Source organism: Muscardinus avellanarius (assembly GCF_963383645.1).
Source record: "Muscardinus avellanarius genome assembly, chromosome: 2".
NCBI lineage: Eukaryota > Metazoa > Chordata > Mammalia > Rodentia > Gliridae > Muscardinus > Muscardinus avellanarius.
In genome coordinates, this window is record NC_137787.1 from 25,840,312 (window position 1) to 25,866,958 (window position 26,647).

General features: G+C 33.3%; 1 protein-coding gene across 5 annotated transcripts in view; it reads left to right on the forward strand.

The window, feature by feature from the left end:
• IKZF2 (IKAROS family zinc finger 2) overlaps positions 1-26,647 on the forward strand; it is a gene marked incomplete at both ends in the record, with an annotated part of 171,859 nt that overhangs the window by 132,069 nt on the left and 13,143 nt on the right. For all 5 annotated transcript variants that reach the window (XM_080690018.1, XM_080690019.1, XM_080690015.1 and 2 more), the window contains one exon: positions 22,007-22,144. In XM_080690018.1, the coding sequence (XP_080546144.1) occupies positions 22,007-22,144 (138 nt within the window). The remainder of the gene's footprint in view (positions 1-22,006; positions 22,145-26,647) is intronic.

Sequence of the window (26,647 nt, forward strand, 5' to 3'; positions counted from 1 at the left end):
TCGCTTAACATAATGTTCTCCAGGTCTTTCCATCATCTTGAGTCCCCAATCAGAATGGCAAGCATATAGAAGTCAAATAACAACAAATTCCAGCGAGGATGTGGGGAAATAGGAGCCCTTTTACTCTGTTGGTGGAAGAGCAAACTAGTTCAGCCACTATGGAAATCAGTGTGGAGATTCCTCAGAAAACTAGGAATGGATCCACCATATGATCCAGCTATACCACTCCTGGGTATCTTTCCAAAGGGGTTGAAATTAGCACTACAGTAACATATGCATACCCATGTTCATAGCAGCACAATTCATAATAGCCAAAATATGGAACCAACCTAGGTCTCCATCAACAGATGAATAGATTGCAAAATTATGGGAAATATACACAGTGAAATTCTACTCAGCAATAAAGAATGTGGATTCTAACCAATCAAACAGAACCTGTGTGCACTACCACTATTCTGTGGGATATGTTACACAGCACGTATGCTTATTCTACAATTTTGAACTCTCTTATAGTAGCTCCTAAGAATAAAGAAGGGGCAAAATAAATCCTTTCTGGCAGGCAAGAGATCAAGGCATCTGGATTTTAGAATGGGCTTACTGAAAATTAAATGTGGGACTTGGTCAAGTTCTTTGATTTTTTTTCTCTTTAAATCCTTTTGTAATGCTAATATTATATGAAGCTAAATACTTTTTTCCCCTACCTGTTCTTTACTTTTGATCAGTCACTACTACCAAACCTTAAAGAGTAGACACCATTCCATCCAAACTACTGCTTTCTTCTCTTCCCTTCTCCCTCTTCCCCTCTCTCTCTTCTTCTCTTTTCCTCCCTGAAAATCTATGCTTTAAATATATTTGTGTTACTGTACCAATAAAAGAAGATTAAAAAGTAAAATAAAGTAGACGGTGTAAACTATAAAAACAAAATAGATTTGTGTGAAACAGATTGAACATCTGGTTTTCATTCCATCTTCAAGCACCAATAGTTCTCCTTTGCTACTCTTCTGCTAACGCACACCAAGGAGATAGTGGTGATGTATCTAATTGGAAAAGAAACAGTTCATAAGAAAATTAAGTGACATTTTAAAAAGGAGAAGGGAAAGAGGGAAAGGAGAGAGAAACTAAGAATTGAAGTGTATAATCAACAATGTTTTAACTAAAGATCACAGGATTTTAGCCCAAAGAGAAAATGAACTATACTTTTTTTTTTTTTTTTTTTGGTGGTACTGGGGTTCCTGGAAGCCCTTCTACCTCTGGGCTACACTCCCAGACCTATTTTTTATATTTTTATTTAGAAACAGGGTCTCTTAAGCCCGCGCGGCTGACTTCGAACCTGCGCGATCCTCCTGTCTCCGCCTCCCAAGCGCGGGGATTACAGGCGTGCGCCACCACGCCCAGCTGAACTATACTTTTAAAAACACATCTCAGATATGTATTATAGAAAGTTGTAGAAAAATTAAAAAGTACTGATACATAATTAATATTTTGTTATTCAATAAACTTAAGACATACCACACAATCATCTAATTTGATTTATACAAATTTACAACATCACATAGTGTTTATGTGCCTTTTTTGTGATGAATTAATGTATCAGTGTTCCTGTTACAAACTGATTTTATTAGTTTTGTCTTTTAGATTTTTAATTTAACAAATTATTACAATTATTCCATTCTTAGAAATTGACTAGTGTCATTGTACATTATATTTTACTTCTTTTAATTGTCCCTATTTTACTCAATACTCTAGGGAAATAGTATTTTAATTATGCCTTCATTCCTTACTAATCAAAATAATACTACCTAACATAGTTGTTATTTAAAAAAATGTAAGAATAACTAGAATTTTATATTTAGTCCAATTAACATTTCCGGCACATTTTCCACATACTCTAATGTACTCAAATTAAAAATTTAAAACTAGAATAAATATATTTTTCTAATATATAGAAAACTTACAATATATATGTATATTCTAGAACCTTTTATAATTGTACAAAGAAAAATATAGTTAGGAAGGCCTCTCACAGAATCCCAAGTATTTTTATGGCATATCAAAAATTCAACTTTGGGCATTGAATTGTACAGGGTTCAGATTACCATGAAAATGTATTGTTGAAAATATTTATAAAGAGAAACCTAATGTCCCGAGGAAGTTTATTCACTGGCTTTAGTTTTCTAGAAATGCCAATTTTTCCTTAATAGTATTATAATTTTACAATGATTATTAGTTCTGAATTATTTTTCAAAGATATATAAATAAAAAATTAAATATGAAAATCAGTAAAGGAATAATTTTAATTTTTGTTCATCTTCATTTTAGAAATATAATTACTTCATTTTTACAATGCTTAGCATTAAATTTTGAATAAAACTATAGGTTTTGGTTAAACAGTTGTTATTATGGAATTCTAACAATTCCATAAGAATAAGAAATGAATACTTCTTGAAATTACTTTTTGTGTTATACCTGTATCGTACAATCCTAGAAAAAGAGAGAGTTGAGGGACCTTTCACTCTCCAAGTTCTTTTGACTTAGATAGGGTCAATAAACCTAAATTAGTCTGAACAGACATCTAATTTATTTCCAATTACCTCAGGAATGTTGATTTTTCTACAACAATACTTTGTAACCTATTCAATGTTTGACAATTTTCAACTGAAGAAGTTTGTTTTTTCTGTCTAATTGTCAATTTAAAGCTATTTTGTCCTATAAAAAGGAACTGGACCAGATGTACCATATAAATGCCCATCTGTTAAAACAACAGCTTCCTCCCTATTGCACATGTTTCGGATTTTTTTAAAATAAGAACTGTCTTGATTCTTCATGTCCTTAATTCCATGTACTATATTTTATCTTCAGTAATACTTTCAAATAGACTATGGTCTTAATACTGATTTTTTAAAGAAACATACCAATTAAATAGTACAGATGTTGTTGAAAACTCGCTTGTTTGCCCTTTTTCAAATCCCTTATGTTGTTGTTCACTTTTGCCTTTACCGATCATGAGACAATCCCTATGAAATTGAGTATTATGACCTACTCTTCTTTTGAACATATTTCACATTTACCTGTAATAGAATGTCACACTAACCAGTCGGAAACCAGATTAGCATAGTAATGCATGTGTATCTATGTTTATAGCTGCACAATTCATAATTACCAAACTGAGGAATCAGCTGAGATGTCCATCAACAGATGGATGGATTACAAAATTATGAGGTATATAGACAATGGAATTCTACTCAGCCATAAAGAAGAACAAAATTATGTTATTTGCCAGAAAATGGATGGAACTGGAGAATATTATCTAAGTGAGATTAGCCACTCACAAAAGTGAAAGGGCAGGTGTTCTCCTTAGTATGCTGAAGCTAGGGAGAAATTGGGATTAAGGAAGGACTCTAGACAAAGAAGGAGAAACCTTAGTGGAGTGAAGGAGGAGACCTAACTTGAGGTAAATGGGAGGGGGGAAGAAAAGGTGAAGAAACACCTCAATGCTTGTGATGTATGTACACAAATTTATCAAAGCCAATCAATGTGTTGAGCACTGGGAGTGGGAAGGGAGTGGGGTGGGAATTGGGGAAAGGCTCAGTGAGTGCTCTGGTCATGTATGCCTCTTATCACTTGGAACGTCATCAAGATGTATGATTACAGTGCATCAATAAAAAAAGAAAAGAAAAATTAGTAAGGTAGAGTAGCTTTTTTCTACGTCCTCAAAATTCCTGAAAATGAAGTTCAAAAAAATTGTCTCACTTAGATTGAGATGGAACTAACCTTTGACTACATTGTTAAAGAAACAATGTAAATTTTAGTAGTACATATAACCCATACAGAATGATGGGTTTCACTGTGGCATACTCATGCAAATAACATAATTTGATCATTTTAAATCTTTTGTGAGTCTGTTAATTTGTCTTGAGTATGATATACCTGCAAATATATTGTTACTTCTTACTAAAGAATTTGTTACCATAAACACTTTATTTAAATTGCTGAATCATCAACAATTCCACAAACTAAAGTTTTCTACTGTACATGGGGCACTTGTAGTAACTTTCTCTGCCAGTACACTCAGATTTCATCTTGTTTTATTTAAACTATCTTCCCCTCTTATCCCTTGTTTCGTGGTCTACACTTTATTGTCTCTTTCATAAGTCTGTTCCTTCCTTCAGCCATTTTCTTCAACATTGCTTCATTTTGGTTTTTTGTGGTGATTACCACAAAAAGCACATAAATAATATCCATCAATTTATATATAAACATGCAAGATGTTTAGTGCATATGGAATTTGTTGAAAGTTATAGACCTTTGGTTATTAACAACATTGATTATTATATAAAAATCATTGGTCAAAAGATTATAACTAGTTTTTTTTCATATTTACACTTTTAAAACAACCACTATGACTTTTGTACCAGATGTATTAAAGGAATCTTTTTAAAATGTACAAATCTCTCGACCAATATAATGATAGGTACATTGGATTAAATTATGCTGGCTGAGAAATTGAATCTGGTTTAGCTCATTCATAATAGTGCTGGTGCATTAACTGTAGTATAATTTGTCCTGCAGGCTTCCCCTGAGAGGGAACTGCTTTAAACTGATTTTAGACCTGGCATCTGGCCTGTTTTCTAGATAATCTCCCAAGTGTGACCCCCACCCCCACCCTTAGCTCCTCCTTTCCTTCCTGGAGGTGGTGGGTAGAAATGGATTACATTGGTAATTACACAAGCAGTGTCAGTTGCACACATGATTTGCATAACTGTGCTATGCTGATTTCACCCATCAAGTCCTGATAGTGATGTGCTTGGTACCACTTTGTATGCTTTTCCATAAACATTGAAGAGAGGGGATAGGATTAGTATCTGTATTTCCTACTCTTCAAACACACACTGAAGGCCTTGCTCATTGAAATTTGACCATGATGTAAAAAGCACTTTCAGTCAGGCAAGCTAGTAAGACAATCCATATAATTTCCATCCAGTACAATATCTCGTTTTTTCCCCAGACAAATAATCTTTACTTATCTATTCTACCTTAGATGTTCTTTATAAACAATTTAAAAATTTTCAATACCACAGTCAACCTCATCTTATGTAAAGAACCATGCTTTTTAAAATTTTAGACACATATTTCTAGGAGGGATTTTTATTTTTTAAAGGAAGTCTTTTCTTCTGTAATGAGTATTTATTTCATGTAGCTCTTCTCACTTCGGTGTGAAGTTATCTATTATATTGATTTTGGAACCTTTCTTCCCTACCTTTCTCTATTCTCAATTCCAAAGAAGCGGGCAAGATTCTTGGGCCTCTTTCTTATTATTTGAAACATTCTGTAGACATCATCCTGATGCCAATGTTTGCTAGCAGTTTTGCACCTGGGCGATGTTGGTGGAGACAGTCTAAACTATTACCATTTCACATTTTCTCTTTCATGCCTGATATATTTGGAACTCTGTGGCAGAATTGGAGGGGCTGCAGCCCAACTTCATTACTCTATTTAGAGTCCCAAAGGCCATGTCACACTGTTGTGTGGATTTTTTTTTTTCTTTTTTCTGCTTGATCCATGTACCTGAGTGAAAAAAAACTTGTTCATCTATATCCTGAACTACATTGCCAAATCTTGTAAAACTCCCAAATGGTATGAATCAGACAAATGAGAAAAATACAAACTAAGAATTATTAATCATAATAATGTAATATATATGGAGAATACAATTACTTTTTATTTAATGTGCCATAAATCTATCAATAGTATCCTTTTAAAATTGTACAAATCACGATCATAAGCACATGGATACTAATGACAAATTCTAAATCCAGCATCTCAAGTGAAGAGATAAAATGTCCTTCATACTCTGTATTCATTGATCAAATGGATGGATGGATGCTTCCAGTAGAATATCTTTACTTTAACTAGAAACTTTAAAACTAATGGAGGACAGTAGTGATTAGTTACGTTCCCCAGTATAAAATAAAAATTAGTCCATTAAAATTTAAAATTATGGCTGTTTAGTGGATTTATATTTTGTGAATAGCAATATTTTAAGGGTATTGTTTTGCAGATAAAGTCAATTTTAAAGCAAGAGATATTATCTAATGTAATATCTTTACCTAGAATCTACAATCTTATATATGATCTATATTTCCTTGGCTTATTAAGAATGTATTTTTACCGGGCGTAGTGGCACACACTTGTAATCCCTGAGCTTGGGAGGCGGAGACAGGAGGATTGAGCTGGTTTGGAGCCAGCCTCGCATAGCCTGGAGGTAAAAGGGCTTCCAGGAACCCCAGTTCCACCAAAAAAAAAAAAAAAAAAAAAAGAATGTATCTTTACCTAATTTCTCTTTTTGTTTTCTGTTGCTAACAGTGATTATTTATTTGGATTGGATTTTAAACATATGCACACACACAACATACTAAAACTAAAGAACTGTATCATGCTTTATATAGAAAAATGATCCATAATACTTGCTAACATATAGAAGTTTAGAACAAAATAAATAAGTCTAAAAATACTGTGAATTATATCTATGAGAATACTTTTAACAAATTATTCTCTGATATAGTAAAAAAAAAGTCTTACCATTTTAGTGACAGATGTACATTTTATACAAATCCACTGCAGAATGAAAAGTTGAGCTTTAAACTCCTACCTGCCTGTCTCCAAAGCCCATGCTTTGAACCACTATAAACCATCTTTCCAATCTATTCTCCATGTAGCAGCCAGAAAGTGATGTGAAAACTCAGTTTAAACTATGTCACTTCACTGCTTAAAACATTTTAATTGCTTTCCATTGCCCTTGAAACAAATCAAGCTATTTATTTATCATGGCCAATGGAGTTCTACACAATCCTCTTATATGAATGATCAAATGCCACCGGTCCCCTCTCTTGTGAGTTCTTTCTCTCCTAGGTTCCTTTGTTTTTTCTTACTCTTGGGATATTGCCATGATAGATGAGCCTAGAACTCACTCTCTTCAGCTCTTTGCCTGGTTCTCCTTATAGTGACCTTATTATCATTCAAATATTAGCTTAAATGTTATTTGCTTGGAAATAGTGGCTTCCATAAACATCCCTCTAAGGCATTCTCCTAGACACTCTCTATTTTTCTGTCTCTATCGTAGTGTCTTTTCTAACTCAAGATCCATGGTTATCTTGAGATTTTATGTACATTGCCTATCTCATGTTTCTCAAATATAAGTGGTATGAGATCACAGACCTACCTTATTATATATTCATGCATCCTCAGTTTTGAGAAATGTGTTTCAAACATAATATTAATACAATTTTTTTGGTCGGTATTGAGTGGGGAAGACCATAGAAAACAGATTACGTGTTCTAAAAATCCCTTAAAAGGAAAAAGAATAGAACATTAACCTGTTTTAACTTCAAGATACAGTAGCTATGCATATATTTCAAAATTGGAAACCACAAAGCAAATAGACTTTTAAATAAATTTGTGAAACTATATGTTTCTCAAGACTTTTTTCAACTCACTTTTTAAAATGCATTTATTGGTTTATTGATCCGCTGTCATTATACATCATAATGAGATTCAAAGTGATACAACATCACACATCTTTCCCTTTTGGAATGTACAGTCTAGTGAAGAGAGACAGGTAGTAATCAGTAAACATAATAAGTAGGTAAAATATATTACATATTAGGTGATTATGGGTACATGGAAAAACAACAAAATAGTTGCCATTTATTGACTGAGCTGTATATTTTAAGTTTCCTCTAATAATTTTTAAAATTTCTCACAGAAATGCTTTGTGGTAGGTACATTCTATTTTCTCACTTACTGTAATCTAAGACTCACACATAGCTGGCATCAGGGCTAGAATTTGAAATTCAAGACATAAACTGTAATATATATATAATATATATTGTATATAATATATATAATATATATTATATAATATATAAAATATATAATATATTTATTTATATGTATTTATATATGTAATATATAATATATATTAATTATATATAATATATATTAATATATATTAACCCATAAATTAGAGCAAGTTATCTGCTTCCAAATGGATTATTTTGGGACCCCTGCTACCCAGATATCTTGCTTAGTTGTAGCCTACATATTCTAATATTGCAAAGTCAGATGAAGAAAAATAGTTTGAAAAATAGAAATTACATCAAAAGGAAGAGATTACATGATTAGATTATTTTTAACCATGGTATTGCACATACCACACTTTAGGCAGTTGCTTAATATCAGTTGTATGAATAAATAATTGATATTTATAAGAATAAGTAGATAACATATTTGTTATATGTTAAATTAATGTAGAAACTTTGAGATGTTTAAGCACATATCTATTCACTGTTTAAATAATTATTAGGAAATATAAAAATAGTAAAGACATTTATGCAATAAGGAAGAGCCTGGGAAGCATAGCTCTTACACTGCCAAAATATATTACCATGTGTATTTTGTTTAATTCAATTTTACTTCCTTATTTTAGACACTAAGTTCAAGAAGTCTGTGGAAACCTGTTACTTAATGAGATAGAAATGTAGATGCCAATATTTTGTTATGAAAATAATCTTACATGAATTCTTTTTCTGATTTTGAACTGTGCCTGTTTACACACAGGAAACTAAAAATTAAAAGCGGGATCTTTTGCTTTAAATTGTCAGTGATTTTTTTTTATTTAAAAGTACCCCCAAACTTTTATATACAATTTCTCTTAGTAATTATGTGTTTTATAATATTTTTAATTTAATTTGAAAATAAATGCCATTATAGTATAAATAGAAATGTTTAAATGGGTGAGAAGTTAACTTTTTGAACACAGGGGTAACATCTGTCTCGTTCACAATTATATCCATAGATCCTAGAACATGGCACATTGCACACTGAAGGCATTCAGTGAAACCATTGAAAGAATTCTAAAGGAACTCATATCTTTGGTTAACACCTGGAAAATTCTACAAAAGAAAAATAAAGCATATTAACATCAGCAGCATATGACTCTTTTATAGGACAGAGCCAAAGCTTGTTCACAGAAAACTTTGTTTACTTGGGAAATTAATAGTTATTAAAATAGAAAAATATTGCATTGACAATAGTTTAGGAAAACACTAAACTAAATAAGTTTTGTTTGTTTGTTTCCTTGTTTTGTTATAAGAAATCTAAACATCCAAAAATGCCTTTGATATGCTCTTAAGCATTGTGACTCTCTAAAAAAAAAATTCTTTTCACAAACTTGTTTAACATTTTCCTCCAACCCCCAAAGGCACTGGTAAATTCTACTTAGATAAAAATTATCTGACTGTGATCATTTTTGACTGACACCTAATTATACTGATATGACAATACGACAAGGATTATCTTTGAAAAATAGCTCATTTTTCAGGTACAGATTTGTTTCTTTTCTATAATATTCTCTTCTTACTTAATCATTTTAATTTTTTTATTTTTATTTATGGTACTGAGGATGGAACCCAAGGAGATTCTACCTCCAGGCTACACTCTCAGACCTATTTTATATTTTATTTGGAAATAGGGTCTCACTAAGTTGTTGAGAGTCTCACTAAGTACCTGAGGTTGGTTTCAAACCTGCATGTTAGCCTTCCAAGTACTGGGATTATAAGCATGCACCACTATGCCTGGCTATCATTTTATTTTTTTTAATCTAGAATTATTAGAATTTCTAAGGATTTAGAAAAAATAGATGTGGGTGTTTCTCAAAAAATCTGTAAGAATTTAAAACTTGTAACAGACAAATAATCACAAAGGTAAAAAATAAACATTTGACCACATGAAAATTAAAAACATCAAAAAATGCTTAAGTTAAATATCTATCAGAAATAAGTTAAAAACATTAGCATTAATATTTGTGGAAGCTGAGCAAATTGGTCATAAAGATAATTAGTATCAAGACCACACTTAATAAATAGATGAAGGTATTGAATTAGATAAAGGATGGCATACAAATGGTTGATGTATTTTTTCAGTTCAGTTGCTCTAATTCAAATTGAAAAGAAATATGAATTAGATTGTATTGCCTAACACTGAGATTCCTACTTTCTTAGTAAGTACACTGTGTTCTCTTACTGCTTTAGTGATTTTTCATAGCTCCTTTAGGCCTAAAAGAAATATCTAACAGTTTCATTTATTAAGTACTCAAGTCCAAGCAACTTAATAACTATCTGTATTCTAGCCACCTTAAACTTATTTGAAAACTTATTACATAAAGTGAGAAAACAAAATAATGTTTCTATTTTCTTCTTAAAAAAGCCACATTTACTTATAAATAGGACCATGTGCTTTGTTGAACACTGAACAACTTTCTAAATGTAGGAGTCAGAAAAGATAATACCACTTATATTGATTTTTACATACTGCTTTGTACTGTAGAAAAAGCTGAAACCCAACTTTACAAAAAATACAGCCTTACTGAAGCCAGGTGTATGGTACGTGCTTGTAATCCTAGTATTTGAGAGGCTGATTCAGGAGGATTGCAGGTTCAAGGACAGCCTCAGCAAATAGAATCGCCAACCTAGCAAGACTCTGTTTCAAAATAAAAATAAAATAGGGCTGGGGATGTGGCTTAGAGGGAAATGTCCTTGGGTTCAATCCCCAGTGCCACACACAAAAGAAAAAAGAAAAAGAGAAAGAGAAAAAGAGAGAAAGAAAAGAAAAAGGAAAATATTACTTTATTGAAAAAAGTATAGTTTAATATTTTGAAACTGAACAGATAGTTTGCAGGCATCTGAGAGGTATTGATTATTATTATTTTCCTCATAAATGGAAAGTATCTTGTGGTCCCCCTAAAAGTTTTCTTCAGCACCCTGGAGTGTCTTACTAAAATTTGAGAGCATAGGCCTAAGACATTAGTGGATAATTTACTATTTTAATAAGAGTATTTATTCAGTTAGTAACAGTATAGTGAAATGATTCTCTTACACCCTAGTATTGTGAATAAAATTTGCAAAACAGTTTTGTTTTTTTTTTTTATGGTACCTGGGTTCCTGGAAGCCCTTCTATCTCCAGGCTACACTCCCAGACCTATTTTATATTTTTGAAACAGGGTCTCTTACGCCATCGCGGCTGGCTTCGAACCTGTGTGATTCTCCTGTCTCTGCCTCCCAAGCGCGGGGATTACAAGCATGCGCCACCACGCCCGGCTGCAAAACAGTTTTTGAGGTAGCAATATAGCAATAGGAATGAAGAACCTTAAAATTTTTCATATTTATAGTCCACACAGTAATTCAGACAGAATATCATTTATGGATAAAAAATAGAAAAACTTAAATGTCAATTGTGTCATATGTTAGTACTAGTCTTCAGATGACTTTATAATTCTATAAGCAATTGCCAGGAAAAATAAGATATCAACCTCTCATTTGTAGCCCAAGAAGTATTTATAAGAAAATAAGTTCATTTAATTTTATTTAAAAAATGAATATAGTATATTCAGAGTGTTCTGGTGTTAATTTTGTGTCATGAAAATTGGTGAATATATTTTTTGTACATGGATGTTCCTTGATATGTTTCTGCAAGTGTAAACATACATACATCAATATAAAGAATGAAACATTTACCAAATATATTAGTGCTATTGTAATTTGTTTTATAGATTCACTAGGAAAAACTCTTGAAGTGACCTATTTCAAGAAAATATAAGTGAACAAGATTTGGTTGTGCTATATACTTCATAGCACCTTTAGAATTTATGGTAAACATTCCTATTTCAAATTGTTTATGGTGTCATTTGACTTACTCTTTTAGGTAAATATAGGGGTTCTAGGAGTATAGTAATAGATATTTTTATTTTCAATTTTTTATAAAGATTGGTATGAAAAATACTAGTAAATGCCAATACTTTTTTTCTAATAATGTAGTTGGCAGGATCATCAAGTGTTTTTGTTTGTTTTGTTTTCTAAATCTTCAGTTTATCATTTATTTCTCAGGTGAGGAATCTGTATTTTCATCTCCAACAGATTATATCAATACTTCTATTTCTGTAGGATTTTTGTGAGGGACAGTATGTCAAAGAAAGACTATGTGTTAACTTTTGAAGTAGTTGAGAACACTAATATTGCCATTTTATATGTCTTAGAATCTTTGGTATCATAACATAGCTTCTTAGAATTATATTCATAAGAAACTTTACTTCAGTCACTTGAATTGTGTGACTTAAGTGTCAAACTTAACATGACTTCTGGGTATTTAAGTCAATTAAAATTATAACTTTCACTTTCAGCCATGATGAATTTAATTATTACCGGCCAGAATTAGAACCCAACTTTAAGAAACTAGAATATTAAACTAAATGTACTAAATGATTTTTAGACAATAATAATAGGCAATACAGGACTTTGATCCCTGAGAAAGGAAAATTAAGGTGATGAGTCCTGTGTTTTCCCCAGCTTACTTCCTAGAGGTAGTTTTCAGGCCACAGGGCAGGTGCACAAACCCAAACAGAGCCAAGCAGTCTATCTGAGGAGACAGAGATCAGAGTCCAGAAGACCAGTGTGCTTAGAGCAATCACAGTATCACATAGAAGGAAGCTGTAGAGAAAAGGCCTTGAGTTTTGCAGATGGCCCACTTGACTCTTGCTAAGTACTCATCTACTTATATATATGAGGTGACTATTTGATGCTGGCGAAAGCAAGGCTAGAAATCAGAGGCCAAATACCTCCTGGTACTAATACCAGACTGAGAATAGTTAAGTCTCACCAAAGTGGAAAGCCCTTATAATATACAGAGCATTGCATAAGCTCCTTGGGGAAGCTAAATCAAACTGTAAAGTGTGTTCTGGACTTGCCTTAAAACATGAGAGCAAACTTCAAAAGGATCAAACAAACTCCAAGCTATGTAGTTTCACAGTAGAACAACTCAGCCACATTTTAAAGAAATGCAACAATTTCTAAAATATTAATATCTAGCATCCCACTAAAAATAATAAACACGAAAAAGGTAAAAAAATCCATAATTAGAATAATCCTTCAATAGAAACACATTCAGAAATGACCAAAATGATGGAATTAGCAACATTGATGAAATAGCTATTATAAGTATATAGTCTAGTATATTATAGTATATAGTCTAGAACATAGAGGAAAACATCAACGGGATGACAGTAGAAGTAGGGCTGAGTGAGAAATTTATAGCATAAAGAACCTGTTTAGAAATGAAGAAAAATCTCAAGCTCATGGGCCAGCACGATCATTCTTGTAGATTCTACCTCATCAAATCGAATCCTCTAAGCCTCCTTCTTCAAAACCATTATAAAAAGGAGAACAAGTTAAATCCTTTAAAGAAAGGAAATAACAGTAAAAGACAGACACCACTGAAAGAGAAGAGTAAAATAAAAATAATAGAGAAGAGGCTGATTCAGTGAAAAGGTCAATAAAGTGGATAAACCACTAGCCAAGACCAATAAGCGTTAGAAGAGAGAATATACATTTTACCAACATCAGAAATAAAAATGGGACATTTCTTTAAATCCTATGGGTATTGGAAGCATAATATAGAAATATTATGGATATCTTTTTGTCAATAAATTCAACTTGAATTAAATTCCTAAAACACAGAAATTATGCAAGCTCACTCAGGCAAAGATATATATGTATGTAAGTAGCTTTACATATATTCCAGGAATTGAAGTTGAAATTTAAAGCCTTCCTTTACAATAAAGTTGATATGATTATTTCACTGATAAATTGTGTCAAACATTTTAGGATAAACACCATTTAGGGAAAACATTTGAGAAATAAATTCCTCCAGAGAGTAGAACAGGAAGGAATACTTCCAAATAAGTTACATGGGTTCAGCATTATCCTGATATGAAAATCAAAGACATCTTTACAAAGAAATGAACACTACGGAGCAATAACCCTGATGAACATCGATGTAAAAATCCCCAATAAGAATTTTAAAAATTGACTAAAAAATGTATAGAAATGATATTATATTACAACCAAGCAGTATTTTTGCCATGAAAACATATAATCATTTTGAGATGATTTGACACAATTCATCATTCAAGCACAATGAATATTTTCAGTAATATAAGGAAACTTCACAAAGGTTATGTATAAAAAACTTTTAACTGATCTGATACTAATAACAAGATAATAAAAGTTTACCTTTAAGACCAGGAATAAGGCAAGGTCTCTCTCTTCATTCTGTTCAATATCATACTGAGAGTCTTAGTCAATATAGTAATCCAAGGGGAAAAAAGGAAAAGACATACAGCTTGGAAAGAAATAAGTATTGTAATGTACATACATGGACATGTCTTAATTTTAGATACGTTTACCTAATAGTTATACCAAAGAATCCACCGAAAAATTGAAATGATTTCAGTAAGACTTCAAGTGTCAGTTAAGTACATTTCTTTTCTTTTCTTTTTAAACATTAATTATTTAACAAACAGAATTATATATAAATCATATAAAGCATGATTATTTTTATTGGTGCATTGTAGCCATACATCTTAATGGGGTATATGGTGGTAGAGACACACACATGCACACATCACTCGTTTAGACTTTCCCATTTCCCACCCCTTCCTGGCTTCTCATGTTTGGCTTAGTGATTGACTTTGATATGTTTGTGAATGTATATCATGTACATTAGGGAATTTCCCTCTTCTCTCCCATCCCCCTCAGTTAGGTTGCCTTTTTTGCCTATCCATGGTTTCCTCTTTTTCATCTAGAGGTCCTCCTATGACCCAGTTTCTCCCTAGCTTCTACATGATTTTTCAGTATATGTGTGGGTTATTTAATGGCTAAACTGAACAAGTTAACATATCCATTACCTCATATACTTATTTTTTATGTTAAGAACACTTCAAATCAATTCCCCTAGGGATTTCTAATATATTGCTACTAACTATAACATTTTTACATTGGACCTCTTGAACTTATTTTTGGTTCTGAAATTTTTGTACTCTTTGACCAACATTTTCCTTCCACACACATACTTCCCAGCCCATCCTGCAATGAATATAGGAGAAGAAATTCCCATATGTATTTCCATGAATTTAAGTAAATATAAGAACTGTAAGCCGGGCGTGGTGGCGCACGCTTGTAATCCCCGTGCTTGGGAGGCAGAGACAGGAGGATCGCACAGGTTCGAAGCCAGCCGCGTGTGCTGGCTTAGAAGACCCTGTTTCCAAAAAAAAATGTAAAAATAGGTCTGGGAGTGTAGCCCGGAGGTAGAAGGGCTTCCAGGAACCCCAGTACCACCAAATATATATATATATATATATATATATATATATATATATATATATATATATATATGAACTATACACTATAATACAACTATTGTGCAACTATAAAAATCCTAATGTGTATATGTTATACAAATATTTACATGTTATCTGTATATACACATATATTTTGATAATACCCAAAATGTTCTATAATTATTATATTTAGTGCACATATACATTATTTGAGAGCTAAAAGAGAAGTATCTAGAGACTCTAAACCAAAGACAAATAACTCTTGTTTCAGAACCAAGACTAACAGATGTTGCTAAGATATTTTAGATTAACAGCCCATGTATGAAGCCCATAGAGCTCATGTATGAAGATCCATTTGCATCAGTTTAAAATAAATGAGATTAATAGCTCAACAGAACAAAACCTTCAAATAATAAGGGAAAATAATTTTGAAATTAGGAATGTTATACCCCTAAAAGAGAAAAGAAGCCGTGGGATTCAGACAATCAAGAGAGTCAGCTATGAGGAGGACAGAAGACAGTCTCAGGACAAGAACTGAATAATGTGCTCAAATACAATCAGTTCCAAATAGGAGCAAAAAGTTTAAATGGTTGTGAGAAGGCAAGAAGGGAGTGGGGACAGTGTAGACCTGAGATGCTAGTTGCATCTCTGAATATCTAGAACAATTATTATTAGGTATAAAAACATTCAAGGGGGGCCAGGGTAAAAAGGAGCAGTGCATGTAGATACACAAGCAAAAGTTAAACAAGAGATAGTTATTAACCAGGAAAAATTAAAAGTTGCGCAAAAAAGAAAGTAGTATCTTATGATTAATATTTTCATTAATAATGGAAATTTCCATTTTATACTATTAATCACAAATTATTATATACTATTGAAAGAAAAGGAGAATTGAGAGGATGTTTGTAAGATAGCTGAGTCCTTAATTACCAGGTCAGAAAGGCAATATATTATGTCTAAACCTGATGAATAAAGGAAAACTTATATATTATTTAGAAATATAGATATAATCACCAGAAGGAATTGAAATGGTTGCTTTTGATATTATAATTAGATTGGTGGAGGCAAGAGAGGAAGGAGGAGAGCATGCATTTGATAAATGTTCTTTTAAAAGTATTTGGTTTTTTCTGTTTTGTGTTAAAATTTACCAGGGATATGGTTGTATGTTCTATGTGACTTCTTTTTTATCAGGAGGACTTACTGTAGCATTATTTATTTATTTGTATCTTTCCATTTCATGCACACTAGGAGAATTCAAGTTTTCTTATGAGTAAAAAATAAAACTCAAATAAAATTAGCCCCATACATACCCTGAGTCATTTTTTGTCTTAAGAAATAATACAAGCATCATTTTAAGGATTGGTATATAGAAAGGTATTGCTTGGTAGAAAAATTGCTTGTCACAAATAAATAATTACAACTTTTTATCCTTCAAAAAAAAAGTATTTGGTTTTTTCCCCCCAAGAAGAGCATAAATATGGCAAAAAGAAAAATAATTAAAATTTTAAAAGTTTTAGGAATACTAACCAAACCAAACCAAGTAATTTGACATTACCATAATTCTAGAATAACAAAGAAAATTGATGCCTAATAACAAGAACAAAAATGTCTTTTTTTGTATGTGTGGTACTGGGGTTCCTGGAAACCCTTCTACCTCTGGGCTATACTCCTAGACCTGCTTTATATGTTTATTTGGAAACAGGGTCTCTTAAGCCAGCAAGGCTGGCTATGAGCCTGCGCAATCCTCCTGTCTCCATCTCCCAAACGCGGGGATTACAAGCATGTGCCATCACACCCAGCCAAAAATGTCATTTATAACAGGAAAATTCTCAAGATATATTGTGTAGTAAAATAAGCAGGTTATAAAATACAGTGTGTAAAATAACCCAAGTTTATAACAAAATATATCTTTGAGTGCATGGAAAAAATACAAGAGAATGATAGAGAACTACTAAAAACAGCAATTTCTCTTTTTTTTTTTTTTTTGGTGGTACTGGGGGTGGAACCCAGAGGCTTTCTACCTCCAGGCTATACTCCCAGACCTATTTTATATTTTATTTGGAAGCAGGGTCTCACTAAGTTGCTGAGAGCCTCACTAAGTAGCTGAGGCTGTCTTCGAACCTGTGCGATCCTCCTGTCTCAGCCTCCCAAGCGTGGGGATTTCACGCCGGGCTAAAAACAATATCTAAATAAAATTATAAATGATTTTTTGTGAATTATTTTAAATTTTTATACATTTGTATTTCTTTTGAAATCAGAAAATGATATAAGAAAAAGCAATGAAAGAAAACTAAAGAGTTGGAAATTATGTCATTGTTGAAAACTCCATTATAAGTGCTTTCTATGAATAAAGCACCGTACTAAATTCTTTAAAGGCTACACAGATATGTCAGATATTGTGTGTTATTTTTTTTCAGGAAGCTCACAATCTAACATGAAAGATAAAAATGAATGCAGCGCTACCATGTATAAAAGCCACAAGTAACATAAGGTAGAATGTAAAAATGTACCTAACAGGAGACCAATACAATTTCTCTAGTGAGGAAGAGTGCTTCTAGATGGAGGCTGCTTAGAAGTAAAAGGAAGGGTGCATATGATGTCAAGAGGCAGAGACTGACTGAAGCCATTCCAGAACATAACAAGACAGGTGTGAGTGCAAGGTAATTTCAACTGGTCTAGGTTTGAAGACAGTAATAACACTTTATGGCTAAATAGTATAGGGTACTGAAAATCAGGTAAAGAGATCTGTTTGATAGAACTTAACCGTCACTGGAGGTTGTACAAGACAGAGTAAAAAAAAAAAAAAAAAAAAACACACTGGAAAAATGAAACCTATTTGAAATATGCTACTTCTGTTTTGGTGGTAGTGAAGGATATTGGTTGTAGAAATGAAGAGATAAACTTGACATTGTAGCAGTCAAGTACACAGAACTTAGAATTATTTGCAAGCCTTAAAAGAGGTAGGAGGCAACAAAAGAGGCTGTGTTGTGAGCCTGGATGACTAGAACAGTGGTAATGCCAGCACCAAAGGGCAGTCAGAACAAGGAGGCAGTTTTGTGGAGGAAGATAGCTTTGGTTATCTTGGATGTTAGATTGGATTTCAGTGGACTGTCATGAGATGATACTTAAAAGGCAATTGGATATACGGATTTGAAGTGCAGTGAGTCATTTAGCAAATACATATTGAGTGTCTCCTACATTTAATTACTACCATAATCTTTATCAATTCATAATTGAGTAAAACATGATCTTTGTTCTTACGGAGCACCTTGTTTGGACTAGAAATAAATAGATGTCAAATGGATAATTACAATGCAATTTTCATAAGTAATGTGTCAACAGAGGGTTGAGCAGAGTGCTTTGGGAGCACAGAGGAGAGAGCCTATCTCTGTCATGTGGAAGGGATTCTCCAGATCACTGAAGGAAGGTGCAAGTGGCTGGCAGGAGTTTACAAACATGGGGAATTATGTGAGGCATGATGTTTATGCGTCATAGAAACGAAGACTTAATCCAGAGAGGAAAGAGGAAGAACACAATACTGAGTAAAATCTGGGGGAATGTGTATATCTGCAATGTGGGACGAGGTTGGGTAGCAGCAAAGCCCAGAATCTGACCCCAGAAATTGAGACAGGAGATTGAAGACACAAGAAGGTTGGGTAGCACCCTAGAGAGTAGGAAGATTCAGGATTGCATTGGGTTTAGTCATTTAAAGGCTATCAACTTTTCAAAAATGTTTCAATCTCAGAATGATGCTGTTTCAGTTGGTGAAATTATATAAGTAACAGTATTGGTCCTCTTCTATGAATATGTATGTAATACATTTTAAGTCATACTATAGTCATACTATTTATATATGTTTATGTGTTTACTTATAAATAATATACAGATAAACTCTTAAGTTACAGATAACTTATCACTAATACCTTATGAACTTGATTTTTTAGATACAATATCATCTCAACTGAAAGGAAATGGTCTTACCAGGATAGCTGAGCTATTGGATTTGGCAAGGATTCTAGGAGATATTTGAAAACAGTTTTCAAAAGAGTAGTCAGGGCAGAGTGTAGACTTTGAAGGTAAATATATGATAGCATTTCTCAGAAGTCCTGAAATACAACTTCTCTTCTACCCACCCATGCCCTAATTTTTTAACTACTACTTTTCATTTATTACCCTGTATGTCTGTACTTCAGACAGACCTTCCAGGGCAACCTTCTCAAACTGAAGTAGATCCTCTGTGCTATACTAACAAGTCTTTTTTTTTTTTTTCTTCACAAAACCTGCCACAATTGTAACATGTTGCTTGTGTGTTTATTAAGTGTCCATCTTCCTCACCAGACTGTCAGTTATAAAATAATAGGCACCATGAGCATTTTAACCCCCACTTCACATTTTAGCCCACTCACAGTGTGGTTATATATTTCTTTAAAAAATATATGTTCTGGATGAATGAGAGAGTTAGGAAGGTAAGGTATAGTGTTCTCAGAGCAAATCCTTGGAAGTCAAATAGTTGTAATACATGTCCATGTTCAACCTTGTCTCGCTGAATTTGAGTGATTAAAGTGAAAATGAGGAGGTGAGAAAATTGAAAACAGAAAATTAGAACAGTTATCCACTCCCATGTTGGATTTATGAAGAACAAGGATGGGGTGAAGAAGAAGGAGTTTTTTTCACAATGGGAGAAGCAGAATTAAGTATACAGGTGGGCAGAAAGTACATTTAAAGCAGTAAAAATATATTTTTTCTCCTTATCAGGTGAGTTGGGACTTTATAGAGGATTGGGAATTAAGTAGAATAGAGTCATGTTTCAAGTCGTTTGATAAAGTATAAGGGTTGCTTATAGAAATAGCAGGAAGAAAGCATAGGAGTAGATTTTCACAGAAAAAAGACATCGTAAGACACAATGCCACAGGACTACCACCAGAGAAGACCAGGGGATGACTGAACTATTTCACAGTGGACTGTTAACTACAGTATACATACTTAATAAGTATTCTTTGCTTTATAGACCTAAGCAGTTGTAAATTTATCACTATTTCTAAAAATAATGAATCATTCTAACAGCAAACAATGTCTTTTTGTTAATATAGGTCCATGTGTTAGAACAAAGTTATGCCATTTTTGACTAAAATATGTTCTTGTATTTTTAATGTTCTCCTGTAGTGATGTAAATTCTGTACAATATTCATAGCTACTTTCCAGAAATACTTGGTTCTGAAAAATAAAAAGTTTATTTTGCAAAACACAAAACAACTTTATAAAACTTATTTTGAAAGTTTTAGTATTTTTTAAGCATGGCTCTAATAGCTTTTGTTTATGATATAACAAGTGGTTTTAATTTATGTATACTTCAAATGCAAGCTAAGTGTTTTGTTTGGATATTTTGAATCAGTACAGTGAATATTTTAGGTGGCCTTCAATACTTCTCCTTGTACAGTATTTTAGTTTCTTTTGTGACCAGTGTCATCACCTGGGTTTGTAAGGTGACTGGAGTTAAGGATGATATCTCTGGTCATGAAACAGTTGTCTCTTTGTTCTCTAGGCAAAACTAAATGATTCCAATGGGAGTCCAATGAGGGACTTGTCCTGATTCACACTGTTGCTTTACTAATGACAACTTTTGCACAGACCACGTGGTGTTTAAAATTGAGAATCAAAGTGGTCTGTGAAATTCTTATGAATAATCATATGTTCAAACATGCCTCTTTCTATAGAGTTTTTTTTCTTTTCAATCAATTTTTATAAAGTTTTTGTACGTGAATGTCACTTTTTTTTTTTTTTTTTTTTTTTTTTTTTTTTTTTTTTGCCGTGCTGGGAATGGAACCCAGGGGCATTCTACTCCGAGCTACACTCCCAGCCATGTTTCTTTGTCTTTTCATTTTTGAAACAGGGTCTCACTGAGTTGCAAAGGGCCTCATTAAGTAGCTGAGACTGTCTGAGAACCGTGATCCTCCTGTCTCTGCCTCTCAAATGCTGGGATTACAAACGTGTGCCACCATGCCCAGCTCACAGTACATATTTTAATAAATGTACCAAGATAATAGTTCCCTGGCTATTAGGGAAAATTTTATTTCCTGAACGTGAGATGTTTTGGAAAATATCACTATCATTATAACTAAATATGTTAGGGCTACAGTAGTTATTGTTAATAATCCTGACCCAATGCACCTTAGAGGTTAATTCTCATTATAAAAGTAGTGTTCACAGGGGAGAAATGTGCTTATCTGCTACAAAGTGTGTGAACAGTCATTGCCAAGACATAAAGAAAAGAGAAACTCTACTTTTATCTGTGATTTTTCTCACCACTTGAATTCTTTTTAATCTTGATACCCATGAATAATCTCTATTTATTTGAATAATATTTAAAGTTGTTGCATCTGAGTTTTTCTTCAGAATGTTTCCCTGCCATTACCCCCCCACGCACAAAATAAACTCATCATATATCTAGGATGCTTCTCATTTGTCTTCTGAATGAGTCAAATCTAACATGGTTGTATAAGAGTAAATGTGTTACGAGTCAGATAATTAGAAAATTGATCGTCATCTGCTCATGGTCAGGAATACAGTCAGAGCATGAGTTTGATTCAGTATTTCCCCTATCACTAGAGGTATGATCTGCCTACTTCTTGCTGTTTTTTAGTTGTAGTAGAAATTTATTATTTTGTCTTGCCAGTCTGAAAAGCATATAAATGCTTCCCCCACACTATCAGGAGTTCGCTGTTCATTTCACTTTGCATGTGTATGAGCCTGCCGCCTCCTAACCTAGCCTTCTTTTCACAGTGGGTAAACCTCACAAGTGCAACTACTGTGGACGGAGCTACAAGCAGCGCAGTTCACTGGAGGAGCACAAGGAACGCTGCCACAACTATCTCCAGAACGTCAGCATGGAGGCTGCCGGGCAGGTCATGAGTCACCATGGTGCGTAGACATAGCATTCATGATTCTCATTCCCTCCCCTCCTGCTCTTGTACTTTTTATGGGTTGGTTCCCTCCACCCGTCAGTGTGAAGAGAGCCTAATTGTTTCATTTTTAAATCATATTGAATTTGTATGGGGTTATCTTCTTAAGTACTTGAAATGAGCTGAGTTCTGGGATACGTTACAAATAGGCTACATTGATATTACATGACACTCCCAAATTATTTCTGATAACATGTTTGAATTAGCATAAGAATAGGAGCTAGTCTTTAATATACAAAATGAAGACACTATTTATTCTTTTTTATTTCTGTAAGCAAATATTAGAGATGGGTCCTTATAAACCTGTAGATTTCCTCAAAGAATGAATTCATCTTTTGTATTATTTCTTCTGTGTTAAGCAAATGTGCAGGATATAATATGAAATTTCTTCATTCTCTTTTATAATTTTTCTGAGAAATGAGTATTTTTGCCCTTGAACATATACAAGAAATAATCTAGACCCAAATTATACACCATTTATGTCCATAAAAAAGACATTTTCTATGCAAATAGCCTGATCTTCACAATATACTGTGGCAGGTAGGAAGGTGGTCCCTAAGGTTTATCAGTGAATAATTCTCAATTACCGAAAAGTCAATTTTAGTTACTCTTACTAAAGAATGTAATTAATTTCAGGTTTTTAGATTTCTAGTGTCTCTGTTGTCTTACTAATTATATTTTTATACTGACCAATTTTATTATTTAAATATAAAAATATTAATTTATCAGCATATATACCTTTATTTTAAAATGATTTGATCATTATTATATGGAATGTTTTGTTTTAGTCACTTGAAAAATATATTCATTTATTGATTTAGAGTCAGCTCAAGGGTCATTTAGAGTTTAAAATATGTATTGTTATTCTAAATAATTGAAACATTTCATTATATTAAGAATAGGTACTATAATCTAAAGAATCTGACTTACTTCTACTCCTTATTTTAATTCTGTTCATTTATTTGTGTCTTGTTATCATTACTAGCTAACATTTGAATAAGCCTGTCTGTATTTCAACTTTTGGTAAATCTGATATTGCAAGCTTGTATTGCCTAGGTATATGAGGGTGGCATAGGAACCTGAATATAGAGGTTACAAAATGGAGGGCCTCAAACACCAGTAAACCTGGGCTGGCAGTGTGGTGTCTGCGTGTTGTTCAGTGGTTTGGTGTAAGAATTAAACATAATTTGTTTTATAATAAATACCACCCAAATAGTTCTTTTTACTACTGTATTTCAGAACATTAAATACTAAGAACAGAAATGTGCCATCGCCTATAAAGTTGTTACTTACCACTGTTAAGCAGTATAGGCTTTTTTCACTACTTAGAACACTGTTTTGGTTTAAATGGTTGGTTTTAGGGGTAAAGTCAGAGAGCTGATCGAAGCTTGGCAGCATTCCAGAGCTTTCAGAGACACCTTTGGCCATCACTGATAGTTTTTCCATATGTTCTGCCATTGTAGTTATGAGATTTTATTGGGATACATGTATACATTGTAGTAATTTATTTATTTTTATTTTCCATAGTTATTTATGGAACTCTACATTTTATACATATATCTGAATAAGATGTAGACTCTTTTCTTTTTTTTTTTTTCTTTTCTTTTCTTTTCTCTTTTGCGGTACTCAGGATGGAACCCAGGGGCATTCTACCTCAGAGATATACCCCTAGCCCTATTTTTTATTCTTTATTTTGAAACAGGTTCTTACTAAGTTGCAGAGGGCCTCATTAAGTAGCTGAGGCTGTCCGTGAACCGCGATCCTCCTGTCTCAGCCTCCCAAATGCTGGGATTACAAGCGTGTGGCACCATGCCCGGCTAGGCCCTTTTCTAAATGACGTTATATCGTCATAAGGAAGTAAGGGATAAATAAATAATAATCAACATTATTATTAGCACATTGACCTGTAATAAAATTAATGTTGACAAAAATTGTTAACAAGTGTATTTGAGGGAAGGCAAAAGACACAACTTCTAAACATCTGGGGGTTTCTGTACTGATCCTTCTTTCCCAGATCACTTGTCAGAACTAAAGCTGGAACAGAGTCAGGGCAAGTGTGACAGATGGTACACTGGTTAGAGGAGAGCCAAGGAAGAAGAGGGATGAGGCTCGATCTTGATATCATGTATAGAATTGAATATTTGTTCTTAAATGCTAGGGTATCTTTTTAACCACATTAACTGTAATATTAATACAATCTCATACTGTACCTTTCTAGGTTTGTTGTAATAATAATGTGAGGTCATCATTAATTTCCTTTTAATAACATGCTTAATTGACTTAATGAGCTCTTTGAGGTAGGAGTCATTACTAAATGCCATAAGAAAGCAAGCCATAGGCAGCACACTAATACAACTATAATTCACCATTAATCTTGATTCACATATGTAATTTGGCATGTCTCCTTTTAAACAGGCACACAATAAAATTCGTATTTGTCTTCTTCCCTCTCTTCCTATCCTGCTTTTTTTCTTTTAGTGGTAGGAATGAGGTTGCTATCAAGTATGGCTGCCATTAGTTCTGTAAAACGAATTTTTTCAGAGCTGAAATAGTTATTTTTCGTAGCCTTTTTTTTTTCTAAAGCATGCTCATCTTTATATTGGCTCTTCTATTAGGGATGTGTCTGAAGAAAAGGAGGCATTCTTTCTCTTCATTCAGAAAACATTTCTTGAGGGCTTGCTATTTACCAAGTCCTACGATAAAGATAAAAGGACACAATTTCATTGGCACACATATATTCTGATAGGAACCACATATATTTTTAAGGAAATAAAGTGAAATGAAGCAAAAGCTATAATAAATACCTATCTATAATTCTCCTGGAGCACAGATGTAGGGGTTAGCCAAATGGAGAAGTCAACAGAGCTTCTTCCATGCAGTAGTGTTTGATCTAAGCATGAGAGATGAGTAAAAATTGCATATATCTGACAGTACAGAGAGTCTTTTTAGTCCATGTAGAAAAGAGGCTTGGAAGAATAAAAGATCATTACCAGATTCCTTGACATCACACATCATTAGAGCTAAAGGAGAGGTAGGAAATGAGACTGAAGTAGTGGCTTGGGATGCATAGTGAGGCCTTTTATATTAATCAGGTGCTTGAATTTCATAGTGTAACTGATGAGAAACCACGGGGTAATCAAATCTGTGTATTCAAAAAATGTCACCAATGTAGAACATAAGATTGATGTCTACCTGGGGCAGGGAAAGGTGTGTGTGGGGGGGACTGAAGGCGATAATGCCAAGGGAGAAATGAAGGAGCGGTGGCAGATCAAGAGAAGAGGATGGAACATGGGAGACATATTTAGGAGGTAGAATAAAAAGTTCTTATAAATGTTGATTGAGTTTGAGGAGAAGAGAGGAGTTTCATGACTTTTAGTTTGGGAAATAAAGATAACAATGAATTGGTTTTGTGGCAGATTATTTATTTTATTTGTATGTTATCTTTATCCTCTTTTTTCAAGTCCTTTCAGCTTGAAGACAAAGCTTTAAAAGCACACTGTGTAATTAATTATCTTTTTTTCTTTCTTTCCTGAAGACAAAAATGAACCTGTAAACCAGAAAGTTAGCCAGCTTTGATTTTATTTTTTATTTTTTGATCATACTAGGGATGGAACCTTTCTATCTCCAGGCTACACTCCTATATATATATTTTTTTTTCTTTTTTTTTTTTTTTTTTAAACAGGGTCTCTTAAGCCAACAAGTCTGGCTTCGAACCTGCGCAAACCTCCTTTCTCCGCCTCCCAAGCACGGGGAATTCCAGGTGTGCACCACCACGCTCGGTCCCAACTTTAATTTAAAGCTATGTATCCATATGGTTATGCTTTCAATTGTTTGGAAAAAGAGAGATTATTTTTCACAAGCATGGAAATATTACTGGGAACCTGCAAATTTTCTAGTTAGCTTTTTTTTTCACTCAATTCATTGTGTGACGTTTTAGATCATACAGTAATAACCCAATATATCATGTAGTTGTATCATAAAAGGTAGTAGAGACACAACATCAAATAAAATGCAATCTGTAAGGTTGCTTAACAACTATTGGGAGAAAAGGCCAGTAAACCAACAATTAGAGCACCATGGATGGGTGTTATTGTGACATCGAAAACAGATACCTGAATCACTCTTGATATCCAAGAGGAATTTCCAGGGAAAATTATGTTTGAGCTGAGTTGTAAAAAGTAACAATAGTGAAGCATATAGAACAGTATGTGTGAAGAAACAGTAATCTAAAATAAAAAAATGGAGAGCTACTGACATACAAAAAACATTGTACAAGTAAAGCCCTGTTTGTAAGAACAAGGGGGGATTACAAAACTAAAAGATACAGGTTCTGGACAGAACCTCAAGGGTCTATTGTATTAGACAAAGAATTTTGTACTTTAACCTAAAAATTGGATTACATTTACATTTTAGTGGTAGAAATGTTGGAAACAGGTCAGAGGGGTCAATAAATACCTAGGCC